The 17,341-nt window shown below is 39.1% G+C and overlaps 2 protein-coding genes across 4 annotated transcripts; both read left to right on the forward strand.

The window, feature by feature from the left end:
- The first annotated feature begins 603 nt into the window (after nucleotides 1-603).
- On the forward strand, nucleotides 604-10,946 carry asmtl (acetylserotonin O-methyltransferase-like). 3 transcript variants are annotated; one of them, XM_066706792.1, is made up of 14 exons: nucleotides 604-709; nucleotides 3,553-3,724; nucleotides 3,829-3,960; nucleotides 4,407-4,454; nucleotides 4,658-4,722; nucleotides 5,870-5,934; nucleotides 6,320-6,428; nucleotides 7,234-7,630; nucleotides 8,018-8,192; nucleotides 8,464-8,648; nucleotides 8,988-9,120; nucleotides 9,407-9,550; nucleotides 9,745-9,867; nucleotides 10,557-10,946. In XM_066706792.1, exons 2-14 carry the CDS (start codon nucleotides 3,632-3,634, stop codon nucleotides 10,760-10,762), a joined length of 1,875 nt encoding a protein of 624 aa, XP_066562889.1. In that variant the 5' UTR covers nucleotides 604-709; nucleotides 3,553-3,631; the 3' UTR covers nucleotides 10,763-10,946. The 3 variants fall into 3 exon arrangements, with proteins under 3 accessions (XP_066562889.1, XP_066562891.1, XP_066562890.1); XM_066706794.1 differs by having other exon boundaries at nucleotides 7,234-7,312; XM_066706793.1 differs by having other exon boundaries at nucleotides 627-709; nucleotides 3,603-3,724.
- A 2,903-nt stretch (nucleotides 10,947-13,849) lies between these two features.
- On the forward strand, nucleotides 13,850-17,163 carry slc25a6 (solute carrier family 25 member 6). Its single transcript, XM_066706796.1, has 4 exons — nucleotides 13,850-14,107; nucleotides 15,429-15,915; nucleotides 16,405-16,545; nucleotides 16,705-17,163. Exons 1-4 carry the CDS (start codon nucleotides 13,997-13,999, stop codon nucleotides 16,860-16,862), a joined length of 897 nt encoding a protein of 298 aa, XP_066562893.1. The 5' UTR covers nucleotides 13,850-13,996; the 3' UTR covers nucleotides 16,863-17,163.
- The last annotated feature ends 178 nt before the right edge of the window (nucleotides 17,164-17,341 follow it).

Below are 17,341 nucleotides of genomic sequence, written 5' to 3' on the forward strand. Positions count from 1 at the left end.
GCTAGCTGGGAGATTATTTCATTAAAAAAAAAAAAAACATTGTGCCTGTTTAACAATGACATCTGACAAATGACAATGTACCTAAAGGCAACAAAATCCCTCATGTAAAATATTCAGCTTATATTACGTTCTTTAATACATATATAGGATTTGATCCAAAAGCGAAATAGAAAAAAATAAAGTTGCATGTAACGTTTTTCTAACAGAACCTCGTGTGATTTCTCAGAAGGCAAACATGGAACATTTTGTCAGCGCTTTTCATGGAATAAAAAAAAAGTCTCTAAGTTCAATTAAGTTCAAATAACCACGAAAAGCAGCGGCCAGTCAGTACTTTCCACTTCTCTCAAGCAAGGCCCGTTCTGCCAATTAAATAACCCCAAAATATACAGACCTGTGCTATATATATATCATTTTCATAATAAAATACATACATCGAGATACTGCCAAAATGCTTTAAACAGGCAATAAGACGCATGTTTTAAAAAGACATCTAGATCTCAGTACACAAACATCAATAAAACACACATGGAAGCCATGTTTGCGCAGCGCTCAGTTAGCAGGAACAGCAACTTGTCTTTCCTTCCGCCTTCCGTGTTTGCCATTGCGCCTGCGCGATGAATCTCCACCCCTTTACCGTGCTGCTGCTGCTGCTGCTGCTGCTGCTGTGGGTGTTGCATTAGAAAGTTGAATGGCTGCAGACATTTGACAGGTATTGTTTTATTTGTGTACTGTATGTTGTTACTACTAGGAAATGGAGACATAATGCAAATGCCAGTTCCTGTGTGAACAGCGGTTTACTTTACTCGAAGTTGCACGTGTGATCTCAGGGCGGCTGGTTATTTCTTCGCCTGCACGCAACGCAGTGGCATTGCTTTCACTAAAGCCTGAATAGTTGATCCATCATTCATTTTATTTTATTTTTGAGTATGTCTTTGTTTTAATTTTCAGCTGCAATGCCAAACATGTGCTAATAAATGAAAGTGTTGTTGAGGTTTTTGCACAAATAGTGGCGTTTTTGCAAGTGATACTTATCGAAAGTACAATCAACAGCCTTGTTTACATCATGTTATAAAATTACAGTTATATAAGATGAATCATTATTTGCCCTTCTGATAATCTCCGTGTAATGTTAGCCAAGCGTTAATAATTGAACAATCTTTTTAGTTATTCTGTTTTTGTATAAGTATATTGTATAAGTGCCTAAAGTTTGATGCTAATTTAAATAAAGGAAACTTAGTGCACCAATACGTAATTGTTATATGGCTTATGAGCAACCTTTTTTCTAGGAGGATCACTGCAGAGGTTAGCATGTTATTATGTTACAGTGTGCTAGTGAGCTGAAAATATTTGACTGTGTAAAAGAGTATGTGTAATAAAGTCTCTCCATTTCTGAATGTTTTACAGTAGCAGACCACCAAATTATGTCATAACTGGTAACAGTAAAGCAGCTCTTTCAATAACCAGAGGCCTCTTATTTGCCTAGAGCTCAAAAGTTCACTCGCCTGTCTTTTCTGCAAACACTGTGCTCAGCTCTTGCTTAGTGTTAGTAGACTTGTAGGCCTAAAACATTAACTGTACTGCAATTCAAGAAAAGGCTGTGTACACAAACTAAAACATATGTTTTTTGTGAGCTGAATATTTATTCTGCACTTAAGTGGTGTAATTCAAATAAGCTTTTAGTCTATTTCAGCATACCGCTTCTTAAATCTTTATTTTGCATTGAAATGTATCTTTTGTAAATCTCCCATCCTAAGTGGCTTCCTTTGAAAACCTATTGTATAGAAATGTATATGGTTTCTAAATAACACAGTTCTAAGTGCTTTAATTGTGTACCTTGGGATGCACATTTGAGATATGTTGTACAAGGCAGTATTTAAACTGGGGACAGAGTCCTTCACAATGTTACCTAATGTGTATCTGCTAACTGTGTGTCATGTGGCCAAATCATGACTCCTGTGTCTGCTGTGACATTTATAGTTGGCAGAAGTCTTCTGAAGCAATACAACATCCAGAAGCTTGATTTCTGATCTATAAACTACATTTTTTTGTTTTGTTTAAGTTGGTGAGGGTCACTTGAGGGTATAGGGGTATATAGGCTATTCAGTTGATTTTGGAAAGTATTCTTATGTTGTATTTGAAACGATAATTATATGTGATTTAATATATGCCTCATAAATAGTGTTAGTTAAAATGTACTTGTAAGTTATGTATTGTCAGAGTTAACTGATCACTGATTCAGACTGAAGAAACATTATATTAACACTATAACCTTTTCAGTGTCCTGACCTCCAGAGTCAATAGAACATGTCTGAGATAAGCTGGAGATGCTAATCAGGAAGGCATTGCTGAGACCAGCTTCTCTAGAGCGCTAGAAAGTGCAAGGCGGGACATGTGGCAAAGCGTTCTATCAAAAGCCTTGCACCAGTCCTTCAGGTCATATGTGTGCCTACAGTTCATTAAATGTGAACATCTGACTTTTGTATTTGAGCTGTGTTATCCAATTAAACCTTGTAATGTAGTGTATAACGCATAAAATTGAATTATAAAGACCTTCATCATCCTAAGAGATTGGGTGAAAGGGGCAGAACTTTAAACTTCCACACTGCCACCTTGAGTATAGGGAGGAGCAGCTGCCCATGCATGGTAAACCAAATTAACATTTAGAGATATCGCCAAATTATTTCAAGATATCTTAAATTCAATTAATTTGAAATTTAAATGTTTTGAAGAGGTCTTCAAATGCACTTTAAAATAAGATCTCCCATTCATTTTAAGATCTTTTTTTTTAATCTCAAAATAACTTCCAGTGTGTTGTCTGAGATTATCTTTTCTTGTTCACTCATTCATTTCTTTCTGAATAACAACCTGTAAACAGGAAGTAATAACCTCTGCAAATATACAGGAAGTTTTTCAGATATCTTAAAATAGGCAGGGAGTTATTTTGAGATCTCTTGAAATTATTTCAAATGAAATATGTCAAATTAATGATTGAGATTTCTAAATTAGAGAGGAGCCAGACAGAATATGGGAGAGTTTAAGGGTTTATTTACAAGGGGCACATACAGGGTCACGAACTAAGGTGATTTCCTCATGGGAAGTCTTTGAACTGCTAAAGCTCCCATTACTAGTTCATTAACAAAACAAGTACAACAAACTAAAGAAGCGCACTATTGGGAAAGCAAAGACACAGTATGGTTCGGAGTGACAGGGTTGTGTGTCGGCAGGTTCATGTGGGGAGAACGAAAGACCGGGGGCAGTGGGATCGGCAGGGTTACTGGAAGGAGAGAGGTTAAATAAGGGTGCTGTGGGTGGTGCTCACGGTCAGGCTCATTGCTGGCAGCTGTGTCATCAGCTGAATAGACCAATCACAATCGCACATCCCTCAGGCACCTGTGCTGGGATAGAGTGAGCAGCCTATCAGTGTGCAACTTCTTAAACAAACAATGGTAGGGGAAACTAGAACGAGAAAAATCCAAATCATTCAGTCCCAGCCTTCATAGCTATAACATTTACCACTTGTAATCTGATTATTTTTTTGTGCGTTTCCATTAGTCTTCACAGGGACAAACAACACACCTCCCTCCGAGTTTGTCTTTCCTCAGATCTGCTGGGAAGTTTAAGTAACGTCAACATGGTACTGAACCCGGTGATCTCAAAATTAGGAGGAAAGCTGGTGGTCCTCGCAAGTGCCTCCCCAAGACGCCGGGAGATTCTGACCAATGTGGTGAGGAGTTCGTCGATACTTCCCCGCGTCTAATTGTTATCCTGTCCGTGTTTTCCTTTATACTTGAGAACCAGCGTTGTTTTTGAATTTTTGTTTCATTGCAGGGCTTGAGATTTGAGGTTGTTCCTTCCTGGTTCAAAGAGACCCTGGAGAAGTCATTATTCAAAGCTCCCTATGAATATGCAGTGGAAACGGCAAAGCAGAAAGCCCTGGAAGTGGCCAGGCGGATGCCATTTGTAAGTGAAACCACTTTTTTGGGGGTGGGGAATGCTTGGCCTGACACCCAATTTTCCACATGACCTGTTATATTGAGATATTAAACTGTGGATAATTTGTTTCTGTCCATCAATCTGTGGTCCAGTACAAATATGTTTTAAGTGTCATAGAGGCCGACAATTCTTTTCCATTTGTTTTCACACATATTACCTTAAGATTATGTGTTATTTCTGAGCATAAATTACACTTAAAACCTAATTTTAAAAAAAGTTCCAGATGCATTTCATTCCTTTCTTTATTTGCATCATTTAACAGAGACTCACACATGATTATTTATAAACACATCATTTTGGTCCGTATGGTAGTTTCCGTTTAAGGTCAGCTAAGATAATAGTGGACTTTAGTGATTAATTTATGACTCACTTTTTCCTTGATGTGTAATTACATTTTTCATGATTTGATTCAGAAACACCTTAAAACACCTGATATTGTGATTGGTGCAGATACTGTTGTGGTAAGTTTTTTCTTCTTCTTCTGAAAACTTGCTAATTGTGAGGTGTAACAGGATATCACTAGTGTCTGCTCTCTGCTTACTGATGATATCTTTCCATTCCCTTTCTATCTTTAAAGATTGTTTTCTGCTCTCTTTGGTGTTCATTTTACACTTTCTCAGTATGCACTGACTTTTCCATCTAAGCCTCTGTTTTGCTGTTACAGACAGTTGATGGTTACATCCTGGAGAAGCCAGTTGACAAGGAAGATGCATACAGGATGCTTTCCAGGTTGGAATAGCTTGAGCATCTCATGTAACTATGAAAATGATGCTGTAATTTCATCCAACTTAGGGTGATACAACAATTTAATTTGTTTTTTTACTATAAGTATATGTAGATATAGAGTGCTGATAGAAAGACTACACCCCCTTGACCTTTCTTTCACATTTTGCTATGTCATGTGCCTCAGAGTTTCATGCATTTTAAATATTTAATTATTTTTTTCCACACATCCACACACCATAATCCATACTGATAGGGGATAAAGGTGTTATTGTGAAACAATTATAGAATTATATATATAAAAAACAAACAAACAAAAAACAAACAAATATCATAATTAGATAAGTCTACAGCCCCATTAGTTAATACTTGGTGGAAGCACCTTTGGCAGCTATTACAGCTGTGAGTCTGTTGAGAAAGGTCTCTACTAACTTTGCACAACTAGATTTGGCAATATGTGACCATTCTATACAAAAATGTTAAAGCTTTGTCTATTTCCTTAGGCAGTGTTGATGGATAGCAATCTTCAAGTCATGCCACAAATTTTCCAGTGGATTTAGGTCTGGGCTCTGACTGGGCCGCTCAAGGACATTTACCACTCGTGTAGCTTTGGCTGTGTGTTTTGGGTCATTTTCACCATTCAGCATGACCTGACATCTCTGTTTCAGCTTTCTTGCAGAGGGCAGCAGGTTTTTCTCAAAGACTTTTCTGTTCTTTATTCATTTTCCCTTCTATCCTGGCAAGTGTCCCAGTCCCTGATGTGTACATAAATGGGGATACAAAACCACAACCTATTTTAATGCATTTCAAATCCAGTCTATAAGGCTGTGAAAATTGTGAAGGAGGTGTACTCTCTATTGGCACTCTGTATAAAATACAATATATAAAAATATATGTATGTTTATACACACCATTACCTTGTTGTTACATATCAGATGTCTTAGTTTAATTTACATCTTATTTATACACAAAGGTGTACTGTATTACAATTGTAGCCTCTACTTTTCCCACTATAAAGCCTATTTAATTGAAAATCAGGAACTTAACATAGTGACCGTGTTTAACAGATTAACTTGAAAACCAATAAGACAGGAAATAATTGAGTTTTTTGATATTTTGTTAATCATCTGATTAATTTCTTTACCATATCTAGGCTGAGTGGCAAGGAGCATAGCGTATTCACAGGGGTAGCAATCGTTCATTGCAATAGTGAATTGGGTAAGTGCAGAATAGCTTTGCAGTTCATATGCAAAATAATATTTTGTTGTTACAAGATGTATAAGGGTTAGCCATCAAGTACATCAGCCTTGTGTTAATTCGTTTCCTGTGAGAGTGCTGAGCTTAGGTCTCTGTAAACTAACAAAGCTATTTTATAGATGTACTTTATCCATGAGGTATAAAAACACCATTTTAAAGACCAGCAACACCTTAAACTGCCCACACACACCTCTTCCATGGCAGTAAGGAAGTGAGCCACATCAAATATATAGTGAAAAACACAAAAAGCACAAACTGTATTGCTCTCCTTGTTTAGTTTAGAAACCTGGTCTCAGTATGTTTGAGAGCAGCTCAATGTGATAGTCCCTGTGTACTGTTTCTTCAGGTAAAGAAGTGGAGTATGATGTTGTTGATTTTTATGAGGAAACTAAGGTGAAGTTTGCAGACCTCTCAGAAGACATGCTTTGGGAATACATCCACAGTGGTGAGCCAATGTAAGTACAGTAATCCGTTTGCTTTGTCCCCCTTGCTGTTTAAAAATGTTTAGCAATGCATGCCATCCTTCGAAGAAAAATGTTTTGTAGAAGCTTGTCCATTTGTGTTTCTTTTTATCCAAATAATAACTATTACAAATGAAACAGCCCAGGTTAGTGGAACCAAATCACAATACAATTTTAAAAGCAATAGGAACCCAGATGACAAAAACAGATTTGGAATGCACTCAATACACGCCAAACTTGTTGAACCTAGGATTTGGAGCACATTTTAGACTTTGTACAAGTCAGCTGCATTTTTTTGTTTACCTTGACAAATTGCCTAATAGATCAAGGAATTATCATTCAAATTGTTAAAAAGAAATAAAAATGGCAAGAATTGTTTGCTTTCTAAAACAAACAAAAACAAAAATCAAGGAATGTATTTTACACCATTTTATTTTATCTATACCAAATAATCTTTTATCAGTCATTACAATATTTCCTTTCGTGTGTGCTTTTGGTTCTGTGCAGAGATTTGTTTAATTACCCGTTCTTCATTTTCAACTTAATACTCTTTGCAGCTAGCACAGAATGTTTTTATTTCACTTCTACTACTATAAATAACTACTTTGATACATGACTTAAAAAATAAAATAAAATGACAGGATCACATTATGTGCAGTTGTGCTGGCTTTAGTATCTAAGAAATGTGGCTTCATTATTTTTCCCCTCCATATTCTTCATTGTGAAACGTGAATAAATACAGTACATGTACAAAAACATATTTCAATATTTAGTTTTCTTTTTACTCCCTGTCTTTAAGGGATAAAGCAGGAGGCTATGGAATCCAGGCTCTGGGAGGAATGCTGGTGGAGTATGTTCACGGAGACTTTTTGAATGTGGTGGGCTTTCCACTGAATCATTTCTGCAAGAAGCTAGGAGAAATGTACAACCCCCCTTCCAAAAACGAAGTGAAACATATTCGATATGATTCCATCCCATATGTGGAGACATTTGACAGCCCCATTTACATGGAGAATGGATGGCCAAGGTGGGCGGAAAATAGAGCAGAGGCCAAGGACAGTAGAGATGGTGAAGGTCACTCGCACCATTGGGTATCACCTGGGGCAGGGGCAGCAGAACTTCAACCCCGGGCCTCTGTGATCTCCAAGTTCCCTAAAAGGATTGCAGATCTAATGGATGGATTTAAAGCTTCTAAGGTATTCATTCTTTCTACATGCAGAGAGCCCTGCTTATTAAAGAAAGAAGCGACCTTGACATAGGGATAATACAGATATGTGGACCATCTCTACTGATTAGGTCTTAGGTCTATTTATTCCTAAAGAACAGATGCCTTTTTTTAGATCACCAACACAGTACCTACAAATCTGTCTGATTTATTTTATCTGGTCAAGACTTGTATTGTCTTCCAAGTCAGATGGGCTATAAACAGCTCTGGGGGTGTTGTTAGACTAGACTCATACTAGTTATACTGTTGAGTTGAAAAAGGATGCAACAATATCCGTTGTGAAAATGCTCACCTTCCACGCAACTTGTAATCAGCCATTCCTTTTCAGCAGTGTTTGTGACCTGTGTTTGTTTTACAGACTTTATTCACAGCCTCCAAACTCAAAGTTTTTGACTTGCTAGTGTCTCCGGGAGGTCTGACGGTGGCCGAAATGGCTGTCCAAATCCCAGCCTCCGTGATTGGAACGGAGCGCCTGCTGGACAGTGTTGTCTCGCTCGGCTTGCTGGAGAAGTCTCACCTGGGTGAATCCATAGGTGTGGCTCTTAATGCTTCTTTTTCTGGCACTGGGATGGGGTTGTAAAACACAGTTCCTGGGCATGATTTGGAATGGTTAATGGCTATACTTGTGTGTCTGTCTGGAGAATACAGTAGAGTAGAGTCTTAAATGCTCTAGGGTTCATTGTATTTTTGAGGTTGACAATCATATGTACCATTTATCGGAACTGGGCTGCAAGACCTTTGATGCACAGGTAGGGATATCCTTGCTCTTGTCAATAATCTATATTGCGTGTTTTGTCTTTTCAGTCTATAAGAATACAGAAGAGGCAAACCAGTACCTTGTGTCCTCCAGTAATTGCTCCCTCCATGGTTACATCATTTACTGCAATGACCGAATCTGGCCGCTGTTTACGCACCTGGAAGATGCCGTTCAGGAAGGAACTAACCAATTTGAGAGGGCCTTCGGGAAGAAGTCCAGTGAACTGTCTCGGGTAACTGTCCACCTCATCACAAGTATGGGGAAGTTGTTCTTCTTGGATCCAGTTAACACAACAGTTTGAAACTTTAAAATTATTCTGATATCAGTCAATGCATATAAAATTGGATTATGTTTTATGTTTTATTTGGGGTCTTGCATTTTCTTAATATCTCTCTGTTTTTGTTTTGTATTATCACATTATTATTTATGCGTTTTATTTAGATCCCAGTTTGTAACCCTCTTAAGCTTCATAAAATGATTAGTACATCAGTGACTTTCAAAGGAGAGTCACTGCTGACACGAGATCCGTGTTCTGCCTATTTTCCATCATTTTGCTGTGGCTCTTTTCCAGGACTCCTGCCTCAGCGATAAGGAGATGAAGCTGCAGTTCATGAATGCCATGCACAGCATCGCCACAGTGACGGGAGCAGACATCGCGGCTGCCTTTGATCTCTCTCCGTTCAAAACGGCCTGTGATCTGGGAGGTAGAGAGGAGCCCTTTTTACTTTACATCCAGTGTAGGAAACGTATGACAGTCTACATGGTTACAAATCCACCTAAATCCCTGTTCACTGACTATTAATATTAATATTCTCGTTAATATTGTATTTTTAACATCTGTTCAGAAATGTAAATGTAGTGCAGGTTATTCCTTGTTCTCTCCAGATTGACAATGCACTACAAACCTTGACACAATTATCAAAATGGTAGGATAAAGAGGAAAAAACAAAAAATAAACTAATAGTAAATTCCTTTTGTCTTTTCTTACAGGCTGCACAGGAGCCATGGCGTGCCAGTTTACAAAATTATATCCTAGCTTATCTGTCACCATCTTTGACTTGCCTGCCGTCGTAGAAATGAGAAGCCACTTCTGTACCCAGAGTGAAGACTTGAGTCGAGTTACATTTGCAGCTGGTGTGTACCCTCGTAGCGAAATGCTGAACAATCTCAAACTCAGTTATATTTCCTTCTGTCTTTAGCTGGTTTTGCTAGATGCTTAAATGAGGTTCTGATACAGGTGCTATGGTAGAAGAATAATCTGGCCTACTTGCCATTTGTTCTTCTCCTTTTACTTCACCGTTGTTTTAAATTCTTTGGTGTCCAAACAGGTGACTTTTTTAAAGATGATCTCCCCAAAGCAGACCTGTACATCCTTGCAAGAATTCTTCATGACTTGACAGATGATAAAATAAACATCCTGTTAAGCAGGCTGTCACAGATGTGCTCTCCAGGTAAGGAAAGCAAAGTGAATATTTGAATTGGTTTCAGGAGAGTAACTTATTAATGTATTCCTTGTATTTTGACTTCTAATATCGTATTGGTTGATTGGACTCTGAACAAAGCAAATATTTGTAAATCGTGACCTTTGTGCAACTTGTTTGAAATCCTGAGTGTGAAACACATCCATATTCATAGTCTTGTAGTGATTTTCTGCTAACCAAAGATCATTTCAAAATGTAAAGAAGAAAAAACATCAAAGCTACACATTAGATATATTGAAAATGTTATATTTCTTTTCATCTTCCCATCATTTATGTTGTCATCTTCTAGGTCTTTTTTCATATCTTGGTATGATAACTCCCTTTGTCCATCTTCGATCTGTTCTGTTCTTCTTGCCATTGTCCGACCCAATTTAACATTTTAGCTCTTTCAATGATGTCAGATATTGTTGTTTGTGCTCCAATTAATTAATTTTTCTATATGATCTTGTTATTTCAAACTTACATCTTTCCATGCTTCTTTGTGTTGTCTGTAGTTTCTGTAGCATTTTTGCACATGTGCCCAGGTTTCACATCTATAAATGAGCACTGGTAGCGTGCATTGATCAAATACTTTTCTCTTCAGGCATATATAAAATGCATGCGCTTGATGTTTTCTCCATCTATATATGCGGTCACATGTATTGATTTCAAACCTCTAGGATGTGGGCTGCTGGTAGCTGAAATTTTCCTGGATGAAGAGCAGAGAACCCCAAGCAGAGCTCTGCTACAGGCGCTCAGCATGTCTGATGGAAGACAGAGGAGCGCCTCACAATACAGCCAGATACTGAAGAAATATGGCTTCAATGAGATCTGTGTTAAACACACAGGAAACTTCCTAGATGCAATCCTTTGTGTGAAGCAGTGAAAGGTTATGAACACTTTTAAAATGGAAGCTGAACCAGTAGTAATGTCTGGTTACAAGTGCTCTGCTTATGTGAGGATATTTTATTTACCAAATCTAGTATGATGATTTTGTTTTTACAATTTGTGTATTTATGATCCTCCCTGCTCTAACACTAAGCTGAATAAAATGTATGAATGTTTACACACTCCTGGAAATTGATATACAACATGTTTATCAAGCTTGTAAGATCTGGGGATTTAAAAATATCAATCTATATCAGTACATGGCCTGGTGGCCTAGTTTTTTTCTAAATGCTTCCACCATGTTCAGTTTTTAAAGGTACAATGCATGAACACACAAACCCTACATTAACAAAATGAATGGGAGAAGCTTCCTGCTGGTGTGAGTGGATTCTGCTGGAGGTCATGGGCTTTGTAGAGATTATTCTTATTTCATAGTTAAGTTAAAATTTCCAAAGTAAAGAGTAAATATTTTATATAAAGTAGTGTTCAAAAGTTTTGGGCAGGTGTAAAAAAAAAAAAAAAATGCTGTAAAGCACAAATGCTTTCAAAAATAGATGTTAATATATTTTATCAATTAACTAAATGCAAAGTGAGTGAACAGAAGAAAAATCTAAATCTACATCAAATCCATATTTGGTGTGACCACCCTTTGCCTTCAAAACAGCATCAATTCTAGGTTTTTGAAGGAACTTGGCAGGTAGGGTGGCCCAAACATCTTCGAGAACTAACCACGGTTCTTCTGTGGATTTAGGCAGCCTCAGTTGCTTCTCTCTCTTCATGGAATCCCAGACAGACTATGTTGAGATCAGGGCTCTGTGGGGGCCATACCATCACTTCCAGTACTCCTTGTTCTTCTTTACACTGAAGATAGTTCTTAATGACGTTCGCTGTATGTTTGGGGTCGTTGTCATGCTGCAGAATAAATTTGGGGCCAATCAGATGCCTCCCTGATGGTATTGCATGATGGATATGTATCTGCCTTTACTTCTCAGCATTGAGGAGCTCATTAATGCTGACCAAATCCCCAACTCCATTTGCAGAAATGCAGCCCCAAACTTGCAAGGAACCTCCACCATGCTTCACTGTCGCCTGCAGACACTCATTCGTGTACTGCTTTTTTGACTCATCAGTCCAGAGCACCTGCTTCCATTTTTCTGCACCCCAGTTCCTGTGTTTTCATGCATAGTTGAGTCGCTTGGCTTGTTGCCACATCAGAGGTATGGCTTTTTGGCCACAAGTCTTCCATGAAGGCCACTTCTGACCAGACTTCTCTGGACAGTAGATGGGTGTACCAGGGTCCCACTGTTTTCTGCCAATTCTGAGCTGATGGCACTGCTGGACATCTTCCAATTGTGAAGGGAAGTCAGCATGATGTGTCTTTCATCTGCTGCAGTAAGTTTCCTTGGCCGACCACTGCGTCTACGGTCCTCAACATTGCCAGTTTCTTTGTGCTTCTTTAAAAGAGCTTGGACAGCACATCTGGAAACCCCTGTCTGTGTTGAAATTTCTGCATGGGAGAGACATTGCTGATGCAGTATAACTACCTTGTGTCTTGTTGCTGTGCTCAGTCTTGCCATGGTGTCTGACTTTTGACAGTAAACTGTCTTCAGCAACCTCACCTTGTTAGCTGAGTTTGGCTGTTCCTCACCCAGTTTTATTCCTCCTACACAGCTGTTTCTGTTTCAGTTAATGATTGTGTTTCAACCTACATATTGAATTGATGATCATTAGCACCTGTCTGGTATAATTGTTTAATCAAACACCTGACTGTATGCCTACAAAATCCCTGACTTTGTGCAAGTGTACCTAGAAGAATTGATGCTGTTTTGAAGGCAAAGGGTGGTCACACCAAATATTGATTTGATTTAGATTTAGATTTTTCTTCTGTTCACTCACTTTGCAAATTAGTTAATACATAATATAATCTATTAACATGTCTATTTTTGAAAGCCTTCTTACTTTACAGCACTTTTTCACACCTGCCTAAAACTTTTGTACAGTAGGCTAGGCCTACTGTATATGTATTTTATATTTTAAAATGTTCAATCTGCAAAGCAGATGCAGATATCCATTCACAAAAAAATGTAAGTTGTTTTGTTTGTCCTGTCCACTAATGTGCTAATTTGCAAAAACACCTACACAAATTCCTGGACTTGCCAAAACCTGACAGTTTTGATAGCGGACATAGTTTTGAATGAGGGAAAAGCATGACTAACTTTTAAGTAGGACCCCTATATATTAATGTAAAGCCTTGCATATAGATTGTGATGACTTCACCTTAGGACAATATACTGTTGATTAGCATTTGCTACTTGAAAGAGAACAATGCAGTGACATGTTTTAATGTACATAAGAAGTTGAATCGAGGCCTTGATTAAATACCAGAGAGGTTTTGTAAAGAAATATTCTGTAGCAAGAAGCTGACGAGTGAAATTAATAGGACCTTAGAAAAACGCACTACAAATTGTGGGTTTTGTCATGTAATGGCGACCTTATTTAGGAAAATGTGGTGGAGAGAAGATCAAATAGATAAAACATGAATAATTACACTCCTAAAATGAACAGGGGTGGCGAAGCATGTGGTATTAGCGCCCTCATGAGAAACATGACTGTACAGCAGCTGCTCCTAGTGGTCCAGACAAGTGCATCTCCTGCCGCGTTTTTCAAGAGTATAGGAGTGATTTCGAGATGCCTCGAAGCTTCTCACTGTGGCAGATATTCGCTTTATTGCTTGGAAATTGAACATCATTATGTTATTTATACACATGTCCTCTTCAATCTGAGAATTCAAATCCCTAAGAATTGTAATTAATTAAATTTCCGTCGACGCATTCGCACGGCACTTAAATAATGTGGTCCGTTTAAATGAGTCGGGCGATTCAAGCTTAACCTCTACGTATAAATCAGGGGTCGCGTTCTTGTTGCGCGCATTTCAGCAGTTCTGCGCAGATCTGCAGAATTCCAGCGACCCCATTGGTGGAGCCGCGCAGACCCGCGGAAATCTGCGCCACTCGAGCCAGACCACAAATCTGCGCTCTGTCCGTTATCTCCCTCGCAACCCTCGCGAGGATTCGGACGTGAGACGCAAGGTCGGCCATTTTGTCCCGGGCTCCCGCAACAGCGACTCCAATAACACCGGAGGTAAAATCCCAGCGCTTCCCTACAGCCTCTCATTCCCCCCACACACCTGCTCGTCCTCACTTATCACTCGCCTCAAATCACTGCTGCTGCTATGGCGGACCAAGCCATCTCTTTCGCTAAGGACTTCCTGGCCGGTGGAGTTGCTGCTGCCATATCTAAAACCGCAGTGGCACCCATAGAGAGAGTGAAACTGCTGCTGCAGGTAAAAATCATTGTGGGAATCAATGAGGAGTGGCGGGGACCGGGAGACAGCGCATTTCTGCATTGCTCTGCTTATGTATTACAGTATTAGACTGATATATCAGTACCGTTATTATGTTTCAGAAGGGCTTAAACGTAATATATAGGGTTTTCTATCACCCTTCAGGGTTCTCCTTGGGCAGCCATATTGGAGTCCGCTGTACCGGCTACTGCAGCATTTTTAAAATAGTTGAATGACGTTTTATTCATTGAATGACGTTAGAAAATGCTTCACACGGCATCAGTAGATGTCATTGCACTGGTTATAATAGTCTTGTTTGTTTGTGTCTTTTAATGACCGTGTTGCTGGAATCAGTTCCTATCACAGCATCCCCTCACCTGCTGTAACGGTCTTGTCAGTGGTGATGGAGACTGCCTCAGCCTTTCATGTGAGGCGTAACGTTTTTAAATGGTTTTTAAATGGTTTCTACAGTTTCGGGAAGGTCAGAGCCCAGGACTCTCATTTCAGACGTCATGTGCATTCATAGTAGTATGTTGGCGTTCATTTTTCCAATGGGATCGCTGGGATTTTGCAGATCTTTGCAGAACTGCGCATATGACCTATGCACTGCACGGTTGTCTTTGCACTTACACACTTAATCAAATGTCACAACTAGTGGATACTAAATGGTGAATTGTAACTTAGTGTGTTATCTAGGTGTGGAACATCAGCTACGTGTGTTATTAATGTGGTGCATGTTACTGCGCACACACAATCGTCCTCTGAAATAAATATATCATTGAATTTATTATTTTTCCCCTTATTGATTTGCAGTTATTCGAAGGGTGATTATGCATAGGCACCGTTTTCCGAAAGGAAGGTTAGTCCTATGCCATTTATTATGCAATTACTTCCTTGGCATTAAGAAACATTATTCGTGACGAGGTGACATGGAGCATGCGCGATGTGCAGTACCATGGGGTCGATAGATTGCAGAATATTTTTGGCTTGAGTACGGATTCATGGGTGACACCAGAAGGAGCATGTTTAAAGTCTGCAGTTTAAACCACTGGTGCTAATTATGCAAGCCATTTTCTGTCAAGAGGCTATGAAATCTTTAACGGAGATGAAGTTACATTTATTTTGCAATGGTTTTAAAAGTTACACATTGGGATTCAAAGCACTTGCAATTTACATATAATGTATAGTATTTTATGTTATTTCACATAATTCATTTATATGTTCATAGTTTATTTTTAAATTGAAATACATTGATACCAGTAAATGTCCAATTTGCCAGACGATATACTGTATATATGTTTTTCTCTTCTATTCTTCTCAGGTCCAACATGCAAGTAAACAGATTGCAGCAGATAAACAGTACAAAGGCATCATCGACTGTGTGGTGCGCATCCCAAAGGAGCAGGGCTTCCTCTCGTACTGGCGCGGCAACTTGGCTAATGTAATCAGGTACTTCCCCACGCAGGCGCTCAACTTCGCCTTCAAGGACAAGTACAAGCAGGTGTTTCTGGGTGGCATAGACAAGCACACGCAGTTCTGGCGATACTTCGCAGGTAACTTGGCGTCTGGAGGGGCTGCCGGGGCCACCTCCCTCTGCTTTGTGTACCCTCTGGATTTTGCCCGAACCCGTCTAGCTGCCGACGTGGGCAAAGCCGGGGCCACAAGAGAATTCAAAGGGCTGGCTGACTGTCTGGTGAAAATCTCTAAGATAGATGGCATCAAGGGCTTGTACCAGGGCTTCAACGTGTCTGTGCAAGGGATCATCATCTACAGAGCGGCCTACTTTGGTATCTATGACACAGCTAAAGGTAAGCATCTGAAATGGCCTTTACCTAGGAACAGACAACCGTGCTACCTTTAAAGCCCCAAGCAGTCCTTAATTAGTCTGAAAAGGCACTTTACGTTTCAAGTTTTTTAAAGTACTGTGTCTTACCCGTATTATTCTGTTTTTGGCTTCTGTGTCCTGTGATCAGGATTCCTGTGTGCATCACAGGTAACACATCAGCTGTCAGCCGCCATTACCTACTTCTCTACGCCATTTACTTTAAGCTATGGAAATACAACACCCCCCATATTCTTATTCTTACTGAGCTAAAGGATTAACCTCACCGTGTGTACTGAAGCCTGTGATTAGCCCTTATGCCAGGCATTGGTGTCTGACGATCACACAAAACCTGAGTGTAGAATTTTACAACTAAAGCAGTGGAGTTATTTTAAATGATGGGCTTTGAAAGTAAAAGCAGTGGACTGGTTTATAAGGAAAACTAAGTTTTGTTTTTGTGTCTCTCTCTCTCCAGGTATGCTCCCAGACCCCAAGAACACCCACATCATTGTGAGCTGGATGATTGCGCAGAGTGTGACTGCAGTAGCTGGTGTGGTGTCTTACCCATTCGATACAGTGCGCCGTCGTATGATGATGCAGTCGGGACGTAAACAAGGTAAAGTACTATGTTCTCCCCTATATTGCTGTCGCCTATATCTATTGCTATTTTGCTTTTTATACTCTATATTTAAATGCCCAATTGTGAGTGTGATTCTTGTTCTGGCAAGAAATAGAGGAAGATGTAAAACTTTATTTGAAAAACTTATTTTCACAGCGGATATCATGTACAGCGGAACAATTGACTGCTGGAAGAAGATCGCAAAAGACGAAGGTGGGAAAGCATTCTTCAAAGGGGCCCTGTCCAATGTCTTCCGAGGCATGGGGGGTGCTTTTGTGCTTGTCCTGTATGACGAATTCAAGAAATATGTCTAACCTAATTCAACACTAGTTTAGAAACTGGGAACAAACACATTGACCATGTAGATTAGCAGTACTACTAAGGACCATTAAGCTAATTGAAAACTCTTTATTTCCAATATTTATGGAGTCCAGGTAATACCTCGCACTTGAAACCTAGTTGCCAACAGTTTCCTCAATTAATTAATTGATTGAAGTATTTCCCATGTTAAGCACTATGTACTGTTCTTTTTTTTTTGCACTGCTGTTTGTTTAGAATATAACTTTGTTTTAAATTGGGGCATTCTCCTCCAATAAAATATACAAATGTTATAAACTGTTTTGTTTAGTCCTTGTGTATCAGGACATTTGTATTCTGCATGATTTGCATGTAAATACTTCCTCACTGTATATTCGAAGGTACTTATAAATTGTACTTCATGAACTAATTAGGTATTTCAGCATTGCCTGGAAACATGCTTAATGTTAATAAATGAGGTGGCGTTTTTGGCAGT

The sequence above is a fragment of the Amia ocellicauda genome, chromosome 6 (assembly GCF_036373705.1).
Source record: "Amia ocellicauda isolate fAmiCal2 chromosome 6, fAmiCal2.hap1, whole genome shotgun sequence".
Lineage (NCBI taxonomy): Eukaryota > Metazoa > Chordata > Actinopteri > Amiiformes > Amiidae > Amia > Amia ocellicauda.